At 41.3% G+C, this 12,387-nt stretch overlaps 1 protein-coding gene across 1 annotated transcript in view; it reads left to right on the top strand.

Moving 5' to 3' along the window:
• The window catches only part of Alms1 (ALMS1 centrosome and basal body associated protein), a 146,751-nt gene extending 135,483 nt beyond the window's left edge, over positions 1 to 11,268 (top strand). Inside the window, exons 23-29 of the mRNA XM_048352749.1 lie at positions 1,699 to 1,816; positions 3,764 to 3,964; positions 4,626 to 4,867; positions 6,509 to 6,662; positions 7,516 to 7,579; positions 10,202 to 10,301; positions 11,117 to 11,268. Of these exons, the coding sequence (XP_048208706.1) occupies positions 1,699 to 1,816; positions 3,764 to 3,964; positions 4,626 to 4,867; positions 6,509 to 6,662; positions 7,516 to 7,579; positions 10,202 to 10,301; positions 11,117 to 11,161 (924 nt within the window). The 3' untranslated portion in view covers positions 11,162 to 11,268. The remainder of the gene's footprint in view (positions 1 to 1,698; positions 1,817 to 3,763; positions 3,965 to 4,625; positions 4,868 to 6,508; positions 6,663 to 7,515; positions 7,580 to 10,201; positions 10,302 to 11,116) is intronic.
• The last annotated feature ends 1,119 nt before the right edge of the window (positions 11,269 to 12,387 follow it).

The following is a 12,387-nucleotide window of genomic DNA, read 5'->3' on the forward strand; positions in this document are numbered from 1 at the left end:
GGAGGAAGATCACTTACGCCTTATGCTCACAGAGCAAATCTCTCCATGCCAGTGGAACTGGATACTAGCACAAACAGAAAGCTGTGAATCAGAACATTTGGTCACCTTAGTGGCTGTAGGAAAATCTGCTTCTGAGGCTTTGCCAATACTCCAGTAGTAGGTAGAATCCAATTAGTCCTTTTTGCTAAAGGAGTCAAAACAATACATAGCTTCATTATTGATGAGGAACCTATGAGCTTATACCACACTGTCCAGTCTTCAATGAGTAAACAATGATTGGAGCCTGAAGAGATGTCAGAGGACTTCTTAGTCTCCAACAAAGTCACCATTGATTCCTGTCATCAGAAACTTCTCAAACCTGGCTTTTTTTAGAGTTTGGAGTCGTTTTTCTTTTAATGCTCATCGATATATGCACGTTTCCCCCTAAGACCTTTTCCTGTTTTCAGTAGGACTTTGAGTGCTGGGTTTCTAATCCTGGGTAATTCTGACAAAGGCAGTGGTTTATTTAGCTGTCTCATTATAGACCTAGTGGGCTATGTTAATTAAGACTGGTTCATACCCACAGTCTCCTCAACTTCCTGTAGTTTTCACCTAATGTTGCCCAATGAAGGTCATATTGACAGTCCATATATTTTCAGAGGCTTCTAGGACATGGCTAATATTTGCCTGTGGTTTGGTATATTCTTTCTAACTAGGGTTATATGTTCCCTAGTGCAGTTATTTAAACATCTTGGCTTAGATACCTCCTGGTGAACCATTCCATGACACTTAGGATAGTGATACACTTGGAATATGTTATCTGAATTTGGGTTCCAATTTAGCAACCTTGTCAGTGTTTAGGGTCAGCCTGGTGAAGGATCTGAAATTTCTCATTAACCTTATTTAAGATGTCTCTTTTTCTGAAGGCAACGTTGTATTGAGCTGTGTTTACACATTAATCCTAGTAGGGTTATGGTTGGCAGAAATTTGGTAATTAATCCAACTGCCCATTGGGATCATCACAGTATGGAAGGTTAGAACTTTTTTGATTAAACAGGTTAGAATAAAAAATGGTATGAATCCAGTAGTTGGCCACTGACTATCCTCGGACATTTAGCCCTCCTGCTGGATACTATCTCTGGGAATTTCACTTCCCTTTTCAGGTGGACATCTTGGCCAAATTAGACGCTCTGGTGGGTTGTGGCCAGGTGCCTGTGGCTTATGCTTGTAATCATAGCTACTCAGGAGGCTAAGTGCTAAGGATCATAGTTCAAAGAGAGCCTGGGCAGCAAAGTCTGTGAGACAGCTTCAGACTCATCAACACATCAAGGAGGCAGCATTTCTCCTACAGTGATGAAGCCACAACCTGGGGCAGGACACATTTCTGTGAGAAACAAGTTTAAGTAATACTGTTTTATATTTGCTCAGCTATATTTGGATGATCTTTTCGTTTCTCACCAAGCCTCATTTCTCACCAAGCCTGGGAAAATGCCTAATAACATCCTTATGTCTTCCTGTTTTGTAACACCATGGGCTCTACTCTGCTGAAACAGAATTCTCCCTGTCACACATACATGGGCCATGTTCACTTGTTCACAGTTTCCTCCAACCATGTCTCAACAAACAGTTTGACTTTTGGGAATCTGTAGGTTTGTTTATCCTGGAGATGATTGTGCCATTGCTTATAGATAGCTATAACAGGGTCTCTTGATATTTCAGATGGCAAACCACACGATTTCTTCTGACTCAGTTTCATCTGCCAGTAGTTGCTTGAGTTTGAACTCTACTCTTTGTACTGAGCAAATAGTGCCCACGTTCAACAAAGGCATCCAAGCAGGTAAATAACTTGAATTTCAACTTTTCTATTGAAATAAAAAGGTGCTTAAACATAGATTTACTTCTCATATATTAAAGGACATGAAGTCAGGTGCTGATGCTTCATGCCTATAATCCTGGCTGCTCAGGGGACTGAGATATGAGGATCATGGTTAAAAGCCAGCCAGAGCAGGAAAGTCCATGAAACTCATCTCCAATTAATCACAGAAAAAGCCAAAATTGGAGCTGTGGCTCAAGTGGTAGAGTGCTAGCCTTGAGCAAAAGAAACTCAGGGAAAGTGCCTAGGCCCAGAGTTCAAGCCTCAAGACTAGCAAAATAAATAAGTAAATATATATATATATAAAATATTAAAATTACACACATCTAGGTGTTACTTTTCACTTATAAATTGACAAAAATTTATGTGTATATGCCAGAAGTTACCGACTTATGCTCCTTATGGTAAGGGTATTGTTGTGCCAAGTCGTGAAACCACCACCAAGAAGACCACCAAGACCCAGACATTCTGAAATGCAAAAGCAAGGCAAGGCTTTATTTAAGCGAGCTGCAACTCGGGCCTCGTCCTACCCACAGACACAGCGGAGGTTAGGAGGGAGCCCCGAGCTGTGATTACACAGGGCTTATAAAGGCAAAGAACAAGGTTACAACAATCAGGTGTTCAAGCAAGCAAGATTAGGACACAGGTACAAATCTGATTGGCTCAGGGTTCGATTCTAAAATGGGGTTCACGTGGTAAAATGGGGCCTGACTTCAAAGTCTGGCACTTCAGGTATAACTTGGTAAAGTCTCTGTGAGAGCAATTTAGCAGTTTCTAGCAAAATTACTTTGATCCAGCATTTTTACTGTGGTAATTCAGCCTGGAGATACACTTGGATATTTGCAGAATGCCAAGTATGCAAAATTGAATATTCAAGTATTTCTTGTTAGAGAAGAAAATTAAAACCAATAGCTGAGTGGTTAAATGAGTTCTTGTACTTGCATATAATGAAACCCTGCACAGAATAAGCAAGCTGTCTCTGTCCTAATATAGAATGATCTCCAAGGTATATAATTGAATGAACTCAAGGAATAGAATAATGTACAGTATAGTACTACATGCAGGGTGTTTGGGTTTTTTGGGTTTTTTTTGGTTGTTTTAACTGTTTTTTATGCCTGTCCTGGGGCTTGAACTCAGGGCCTGGGCATTGTCCCTGAGTTGTTTTTGCTCAATGATAGTACTCTATCACTTGAGCCACAGGTCTTTGGTGGTTATTTGGAGATAAGAGTCTTTTCTGCCTGGGCTGAGTTCATAGGGGATTCTTAGATCTCAGCCTCCTTAGTAGGTAAGTTTATATGCATAAGCCACTAGCGCCTGAACTTATATGTGCATGCATACACGTGCATGTATAATTTGTTTTCAAATAAAGGAAGTGAGGAGAATTTCTTGAATGTATTAAAAACAATTCCCTGGAATGATGGGATTAATAGAATGAGTAAAGAACTAGGGTGGAAGAAAGGTTTTCAGTTTATACCTTTCTGTATCTTTTGACTTCATAAAACAAAAGTAGATAAGATGTCTTATTTTTCTTCCTGATTACTTGTCTTTATCTTTAGTTGTCATTATCAACATCTTCCCTACCTTGGTGATTGCCATTAAAGGTCTCCAAGTATTTATTGTCTTTCTCACTTGAGATCAGAATCAAAATAATTTACATGTGAATGCATATTTATTCTTTGTCTCTGATACATAAACTTAGAAACAAAAACCTCCTTTCTCCTTCTCCTTCCTCCTCACTGTCTCTACCTTTCTCAACCATGCTCCTCCTTTTTCTTCTTGTCTCCCCTTACTCCCTAAAAAGGCTGAATGTCTTTGAATCATTGTGCAAGATTTACCTGCAGACTTAAAAAAAAAAATCCATCACCAAAGCTCCATAGATGTTTCCAGAGATATCTGTGATCTTTCTTTCAGGTAACTTAGAGATTGTGAGTGATGTCAGTAAACATACTCGTGATGTTGGGGTGACTTTCCCAACTCCAACTTCTAGTGAGGCCAGATTAGAAGAGGACTGCGATGAGACTTCTTTGTCAGAAGAAATAATCAAAGAGAAAATGTTCTTTGCCAGTTCTCTTGGAGACAGAAAGTTAAGAAAGAAGCAGAATTCCTGTGAAGGTCAGTGCGTTTTCTCTCTCTTTAATAATTTTTATTTTTAAGGTTGACATTTCATTCCAATTAGCTTATAATCATTGTGGCAAAAAAAAAAAAAAGCAGTGAGTTAAGGCTCTTACAAAGCTAAGAGTCTTTGTTTCTGGATAACTGTATTGACTCTACCAACCCCCATCCATGATTCTGACAATTTTTTTTTTTGAAGATTCATAAGGAGGTTTATTAGTGGTGCCATGGTTGCCACGGGAGAGGGAGCTACATGGCGTCTGCACCTTATCCAGCAATTCTGACAATTTTTTAAAAATTTATTTTTTGTTAAAGTGATGTACTGAGGGGATACAGTTTCATACGTAAGTCAGTGTGTACATTTCCTCCCTCCTGTCCCCTCTCATCCTCCCCATGAATTGTACAGTTGGATTACCGCATATAGTTTTGTAAGTACTACTTGTTGCATTGGTTCACCTTTTACCCTTCATTCTGACAAATTATGAAAGTATCTGGAACTATATTTTCAGAATCAGACTTGCAGGTAATACTGACTCAAGGGCACCCTGGGGGTACCTGACAGTTGAGCCCCTAAAAGTCTGTATTATATGCTTGTCTTTGATGACAGTTGGGTGGGACTAAAAAAACAAAACTCTCTTCTTCTTAAAAATATTTCCTGTAGGAGTTTCGTGGTTTGTTCCTGTGGAAAACGTGAAGCTTACAACTAAGAAAGAAAACCTTCCCAAGATTTGTGGTCCTGGTATCTCCTGGTTTGAACCAATATCTAGAACCAAACCTTGGAGGGAGCCTCTTCGAGAACAGAACTGGCCAAGGCAATGCACACTTGGTTGGGGCTTACAGCCAGGCCCAGGAGGAGATGTTGGCCAAGAGCAACTGACACCATTCGTGAGGACAACTCTACAGGTATTTTGTTTGTTTGTTTGTTTTGTTTTTTTTGCCAGTCCTGGGGCTTGTACTCAGGGCCTGCACACTGTCCTTGGCTTCTTTTTGCCCAAGGCTAGCACTCTTCCTTTTGAGCCACAGCACCACTTCCTGCTTCTTCAGTTTATGTGGTGCTGAGGAATCGAACCCAGGGTTTCGTGCATGCTAGGCAAGCACTCTACCGCATTCTCAGCCCTCTACAGGTATTTTAAGAGTGGAAAAGTCACAGATGAGTGAGGTGCATGACTAGCATTCTGAGGTTTAGTTATGTAACCTTTTTTAGTGGCTGCACAGTTCATCTCTTTGACAAAGTCTGTAGTATTCTGCAGGGGTCCCTGCACCCCGGGTGCTCTCCTAACCAGCGGGAGAGGCGAGGAAGTGCACTTCGCCGAGGGTGAACCCAGAATAGGTAACAAGCTGCGAGTTGCCTGCACCCAGCCCAACCCAACCTTTCGCCGGCAGTTGGACAATCAGACGACTCGGGAGAAGTTCAAGTCTGCTCTCAGTTTTAGTGGGGCGGACCCGATCTTAAGTATGGGCAATGGCAGCAGGAAGAGGAGAGTGTAACATACCTAGCCAGGGGCGATGATTGGCCGTCCGAGCTGTCAGTCAAGGGCGGAAGGCCATGGGACCTCCCTAAGGGGCTGCCTAAGTACTAGCAGGACTGCCCCCAGGTTACTGCCGGCAGCCATCTTGCTGCACATGGTCTTAAGGCTGGGAGGCATGGCCAGCTAGAACCGCCTTTCCAGTTCCAGACCCAGAAGGCAGGCGGGGCTAACCGGGATCCCTCTTCCGGGAGGCTGTGTAAGCCCCCAGGGACTGAGGCAGGCAGGGCTCTTCAGGGCCTCACTCCCGAAGCGCAACAGCCACACACCTCCTGGGCATGGACAGGTGGGGCCAGTCGGTGCACCCCACAGTATTCATAATGTTCTAAATAGATATGGAAACAAGACAGCAGAAGGGAAGTGATTATGGCTTGTCAGATGCCTAAATACCAACATGTAGAGTTCACAGAGGCCTCGTATGTGCCAACATTGCATTTGTTTCTGTATTTAGGTATCCTTTTCTTACTTTATACAATATTCAAAAGGCACCTGGCCTTTATGTTGTACTCTCTGTTTCTGTCTCTTTCTCTGTCTCTATCTGTCTCTTTTTCTCTCTGTGTCTTTCTCTCCTCTCTCTCTCCCTTATTGTATTTCCAGTACTGAGGACCAAACCCAGGGCCTTGTACATACTAGGCAAGCACTGGTCCTCTGAGTGACATTTAGCCCCCAACAAGTCTTCTTTGTCTTTGAGGGCTAAAATAAATGTTATTAGATGATAGGTGTGTTTTGAAGAGAATATTAAAAAGGATAAGGTGTCAAATTCTTGTCTCACCAACATTTGAGAAAATTGTAATTGCCCAGTTTTACTTCTGAACTTAAACCAAAAGCACTTCTTTGAGCTCTTTGATTTCCCTGCAGGACCTCTCCCCCATTTTGAGTGATCAGAGAGAATCCTACACTAGATTCTTTGTATGTTTTAAAAAGAGGCTCTCCAAACCTGCTAGGCAAGTACTGTTTTTCTGGGCACTTAAGAGAGCAAACGCCATCATTCACATGAGGTTTGGCCTTTTCTCCTTAGGAATCACTTCAGCTTCACAGACCTGACTTCATCACCCGCTCTGGGGAGCGGATTAAGCGCCTCAAGTTAATAGTTGAGGAAAGGAAGCTGCAGAATGTGTTTCAGAGTGAGCGGAATGAGCTGTTCAATGCCACGCACCCCTTACCTAGGAAAGGTACAACCTCTTGTCATTTTCCTGTGAGTAATAGAGAGGGCCGGCTGCTGCCCTGCTGGAAAAGGCTGCTGAGTGTGAGGCCACTTAGGATGTCTGAATGGGCCTTTTGCTTGCTGAGACTCAAATCTGTGTAGCTAGCAGATCAACACAACCTAGCTCTCAGCACTTCTGTGTTCCAAGTAAGCCAGTTACTCTAGCCTGTTACTGCATTTCACAGAGGAGAACATGAGTAAGAATTGAGTTTTGTTATATACTAGCTCTTACTCATTAAGAATTTGATTCCAAAAAATGTGTTTCCTTTGAAAAGGAGCCAGTTCTGACTTGCTTACCTCATAGGATGGTAGAAAAAACAATCAGAAACAGCTAGTAACCCTTCTGTCTTCTCTGGTGGTCTCATAGCACATCTCTGTGGTAGGTACAGTACCCCTACTTTTCAGTGAAAAAACTAAGACAAAGTTTGGAATCCTTGATCCAAATTACTCATGTGTTAGTGAAAGACCCCACATTTGACCCCAGGGGCCTAGCTCCACAGTCTGTGAGCCTAACAATTACACTAAACCTAACATCTCGAGCAAATGAAAACTGTTGTACTTTCTAATGCTGTCCTCACAGCATTAGGGGTTATTTTAGCATCTCCAGCAGTCTAGTCTGTGCCGCAAGGATCACAGGCTGCTGTCACAGTTGCCCTAGTCCAGTCCTGGAGCCTTCTGCCTTGGCTGCACTCAATGCTCACTGTCTCATATGGGCAGCTCAGGATAGGAGCTCAAAGGCCAGCAGCTTCTTGTAGCTCTAGACTTGCCACACCTTTTGTGATTAAATCACTACCCACTAAATACCACTTCTGTTCTCTTAGTTCTCATGATGGTCCAGAAGAACAAGCCTATTGGGAGGAAGGAGATGATTCAGAGGTCTAAACGGTAAGGGGAAAAAAATAAGAGTAGTTATGAAATGTATATCAAGCTACTGGATGGTCAGGAGCTCTAGCTTGCCCTCACTTATGGCTCTCAGTACAAAAGGAATTGTAAAAGAGATAGTAGATATGAATGATTCATATACAAAACAAAAATAGTCTCCATGGATATCCATGCCTTTGCCAGGCTTAGTAACTTTACATGTAACTAAAGAATATTTAGAAAATTATTTATTTGAGGCCAACTCTTTATCATTAGCAATCCTATCGCTAGCAGTTTATTAATACAGTGAAAAAGAAGCCTTCTCTTCAGCACATTTAGTTAGGTAGGCTTTAAAATTCAAATTACAAAAGCATGCATACACAGGGGCTATTTGTAGCCTCTGAAAATAAGTATATATAAGCACATAGATGTACTTTGTATATGAATGAATGTATGTGTGTATATTATACAATAACTATAAGACACACAAATTGAGTGGCTAGGTTACAGAGGACAAGGATAGGAAATACACAAATTATTCACCTTTTTATACTATTTGAATCTGTGCTATTGTAAATATTACCTATTCGATTAATTTGGTATATGTGTATTCATCATGAGGATGCCATGGGAAGCTAAGTCAAGGGATCCCTTTTAGTGATTCACTGGAAGCTTGCTTCCCTCAATAGTAGTCTTATAGTTGGTATAGTCATTGGGAAACAGTGGTTCTGGAAAGCAGTCTATCTCATGGAATTGAAGCAGTCCTCTGGAGATCTGGTGTTTTTACTCTCCATTTAGTAAACCTTTGAAAGTCATGCCAAGGGGTGCTTTAGTTCTCTGGTTCTCTGAGAGTGCCCATGGGTCTCTAAGAGTTGCTGAGGCTCTTTCAGGGCATGTGCAAGGCCAAAGCTACTTTTAGACCAGCAAGGCCCTGTGTGCCTTTTTCTCTTATTGACACTTGTACTTATGGAGGCAAAAAGCAATGGAGAGGAGGTTAGGACTTTAGAACCTCTGCTGAAGACAGCAGCACCAACCTGGCACAAAAATGCCAGCAGTGCCATGCAGGACACAAAGCACTTCTACTCTACCCTGAAATCTGGCCATCTGACTTAGGATTATGACAGACATTCTCCTGAAAAGGAGAAATGAGTCTCTCACTTCAGCTGGAGAAACAGCTGACAGTATTAGCTGCCAATGGAAACAAGTGAGCTTAAGAATAAAATTCTGAAACACTTGTATCTACCAAGATAAGCTTGAAAACTTTCCAGTACTTAGACTTTTCACAGGATCAGCAGTAATATTAACAAATGTGACAATTTTTATTACTTAAGTAAATTTGTCAACACTGGAAAATCTGAAGAACACACTTGCCAAAACATTCCAAATAAAACTACCACTTTATGACTTTAAAGAAGATTGAGGAGGGGCTGGGGATATGGCCTAGTGGCAAGAGTACCTGCCTCATATACATGAGGCCCTGGGTTCGATTCCCCAGCACCACATATACAGAAAATGGCCAGAAGGGGCGCTGTGGCTCAAGAGGTAGAGAGCTAGCCTTGAGCAAGAAGAAGCCAGGGACAGTGCTCAGGCCCTGAGTCCAAGCCCCAGGACTGGCCAAAAAAAAAAAAAAGAAGAAGAAGATTGAGGAGTTTGGAATGTGGCTTAATGTTAGAGTGCTTGCCTAGTATGCATGAAGCCCCGAGTTCGATTCCTCAGTACCACATAAACAGAAAAGGCCAGAAGTAGCACTTCAGCTCAAGTGGTAGAGGGCTGGTCTTGAGCAAAAGATGCTTAGAGACAGTGCCCAGGAGGCCCTAAGTTGAAGGCCCAAGATTGGCCAAAAAAAAAAAGAAGAAGAAGAAAATTGAGCAAGGTATGGTAGCATATGTCTGTAATGTCAACACTGGAGAGGCAGAAGCAGCAGGATTGTAAGTAGCAGGAACAGACCAGCCTGGTTGCAAAACAAGATGTTGTCTCAAAGAGTCTGAAGCAGAGATTACCTGGAAAGAATGTTAAGCTATTTGTCATGGTTCTGGTTACATATGTGTGAAGTCTGATTCTTTAAATGTGTATGTTAACAAGAATGTCATGTGACAACAGACAATACAGAGGGAAAAAGAAAGTCCAGCTGACTTCCTTTAAACCACAGAAAGAGATTTGTTTTAAAAAAAGGAAATCAGTAGTAACCTTCTAATTACAATTGTTTTTTAGGTGGTTGTTGTTGCTGTTTTGGAAAAACATCTTTATTTTTCACTAAAAATAGACTACTTGCATTAGCATATAATAGCTTACTGTTATTTTTAAGTGGGTTAGAAGTAGTTTTTAGGGCTGTGGCATGGCTCAAATGATAGAACATTTTGCCTCTGTTTTGTTTTTTAATTTTTCTTTAACCTACTATTTTCCCAGAAGTGACTGCTGATAACGTTTTGTTACATTTTTATTTACCTGTTTTGTCCAGATCATGAGCACCTCACCCTAGATGTCCAACTATCCAATAGGATGATGGGCATACAGCAGTGCTGGGCATGCCTGAGGGGCAAAATGCCTTAGAGTGGTTGCATTTAGGGATGTTTTGTAAGATGCAGTCACATGACTCTGTGCCTGCTAACCTCATTGCTTTCTATCGTCCATTGGTACCATTGTAAGGATTTATGAGCAGCTTCCAGAAGTACAGAAAAAGAGAGAAGAAGAGAAGAGGAAATCAGAATATAAGTCCAACCGGCTGCGAGCTCAGCTCTTCAGAAAGGTCAGTTGTATTGTTCCTCTGCTCAGAGTGGGATGACCAGGTTTATCAAGAGAGAGATGGAGGGAAACAGTGTGATCTATTTGAAAAAACAGTCCCGATTCAGCATGTTTGAGAAGTGGAGTAAGTTCAAATAGCACAGTTGTAGTGCTAGTATTTTAGACACAAGGAACCTGTGATCAGCTTCAGCTTCTCAACCTTAATCTTAGTGAAACCAAATTTCACACAGATGAGGTAATTTTGATATCATGGTGGATGAACAAGAGTCTTGCTCTGCTCAGGTAGATTTCCTGAGATGTAGACTGGATCCTGGGATTGAAGGACCATGCATCCCTTCACTGTTCTTGTTTCCTCCCAGCCTCTTTAATATACCTCTGAGGACTCTCAAAGTCATTTACCAAAACACTTGATCCCAGATGCTACCAAACTGGCTTAGAGAACTGTCTCTGGAGTGCCCTGAGCCCGCATTAGGGAAGGCAGAGGGCACTGCATGGCCTAGCCACTGTGGTAGCATTACAGATTTGAGCCCTTTACGGTGCTTGTGTGTTATGAACTGATGGTCTGCTCAGCCTGTCATGACTAGAGATTGTGTATATCTGTTAGAATTTAAAGTATTGCTTGTAGATTATCTTTTCTAAACACTTTAGGAAGAACTATTGTTTAATTATGATAGTTTCCTAGCTGAGTAACAAACAAGAAACAACTTGTGGAGAGAATCAGCCCATGTCTCTTCTACAACATAGCTCAGGTGAGGAGTGCCACCTGCCTTCGGGGTCAAGTTTCCTTGACTTTTTTTCTGCCTTTTGTTTTCTCCACAGAGATTGACCAATCAACTCCTGGGGAGAAAAGTCCCATGGGATTAATGTAAGATTATTTTCTCAGAGCCTTGGAGTTATTTTTTTTTTTTATGAACACTGAGAAACATGTACTTATTTTTGTGGATCTGGTTTAATAAAGCTTATTCTTTGTGCTTTTGTAATTCAGTCATTTCTGGGATATGGGCAGAGTACGGAGTAGAATGACAGATGATTGAGAAGCAGTTCTTTCTCCACAGTGGTTTTTGCCACAGAGTTGTACATCCTAATGGTATTATGTCTGAATTGTAACCAAGAGTGATCCCCTCTTTGTTGTTGTTTTTTTTAACAAGTTTTCATCTAAAAAATAAATCACTTCTGATTGACTTACAGTAAACCAAACAACAAGAATCGTAAATGTATATTTAAGATGTAAAACTATTATTTAAGACAGTGAAAAGACAATGTGGGAAATGGTAGAGGATAACTGTAGTTTATGTGACCCACAAAGGATTTTCATTCAGAATATATAACGAACTTGTATGAGTCAGTTTCTTGAAAAGGCCATTCACAGGAAAATAGGCTAAGTATTAATAGAATAAACACATCTGGCCCATGAACACAAAATGTTGCTTCACTTTAATGAAGGAAATGCACATTATAAACAATAAAAATACCTTTTGTTGCTTAATAGATTAGCAAATATTTTTAATTCTGTCCAAGTGTTGGCAAGAATGTGGGTTAAAAGGAATTCACATATTGCCTGAACAAATTTGCCTTTACTATGTAATTCTGTGATTCTAAGTGTGCACTCTGGCAAAAGGGCCCACCACCAGTCCATCCAGGAAGGTTAACAGCAAACATCTGGAAACAACTCTATGTCCTTTCATAAGAGAATGGGTAAGCAAAATGTGGCATCTTTAGACAAAATAATTCTAGACAGAAGGGAAGGTTAATGAACAACAGCCAATTCCCTTTAATGAATCTTAGGAACAACATTGAGTAGAAAACTACATAGAATACCATCATTATTCATGTTCAAAAACAGGAAGGCTGAGGTTGAAGGACTGTGAGCGTGATGCCAAACAGTATCAAAGTTCAAAAACAAGTCAGAGTAAAGGTATTCAGTGACATATGTGGACCCTGGTGGTTTTGAAATACATAGGCAGGTAGACAGACAAACATGTTGGGACACTCGGCTCTGTGCGCTTCTCTCGCTGGCAGGAGGAGCAGGAAGCATATCCCGGGGGGGCAGAGCCGAGAGGAGGTAGAGCCGAGAAACCGCCCACCGAGCC

This window comes from Perognathus longimembris, chromosome 8, assembly GCF_023159225.1.
Source record: "Perognathus longimembris pacificus isolate PPM17 chromosome 8, ASM2315922v1, whole genome shotgun sequence".
NCBI lineage: Eukaryota > Metazoa > Chordata > Mammalia > Rodentia > Heteromyidae > Perognathus > Perognathus longimembris.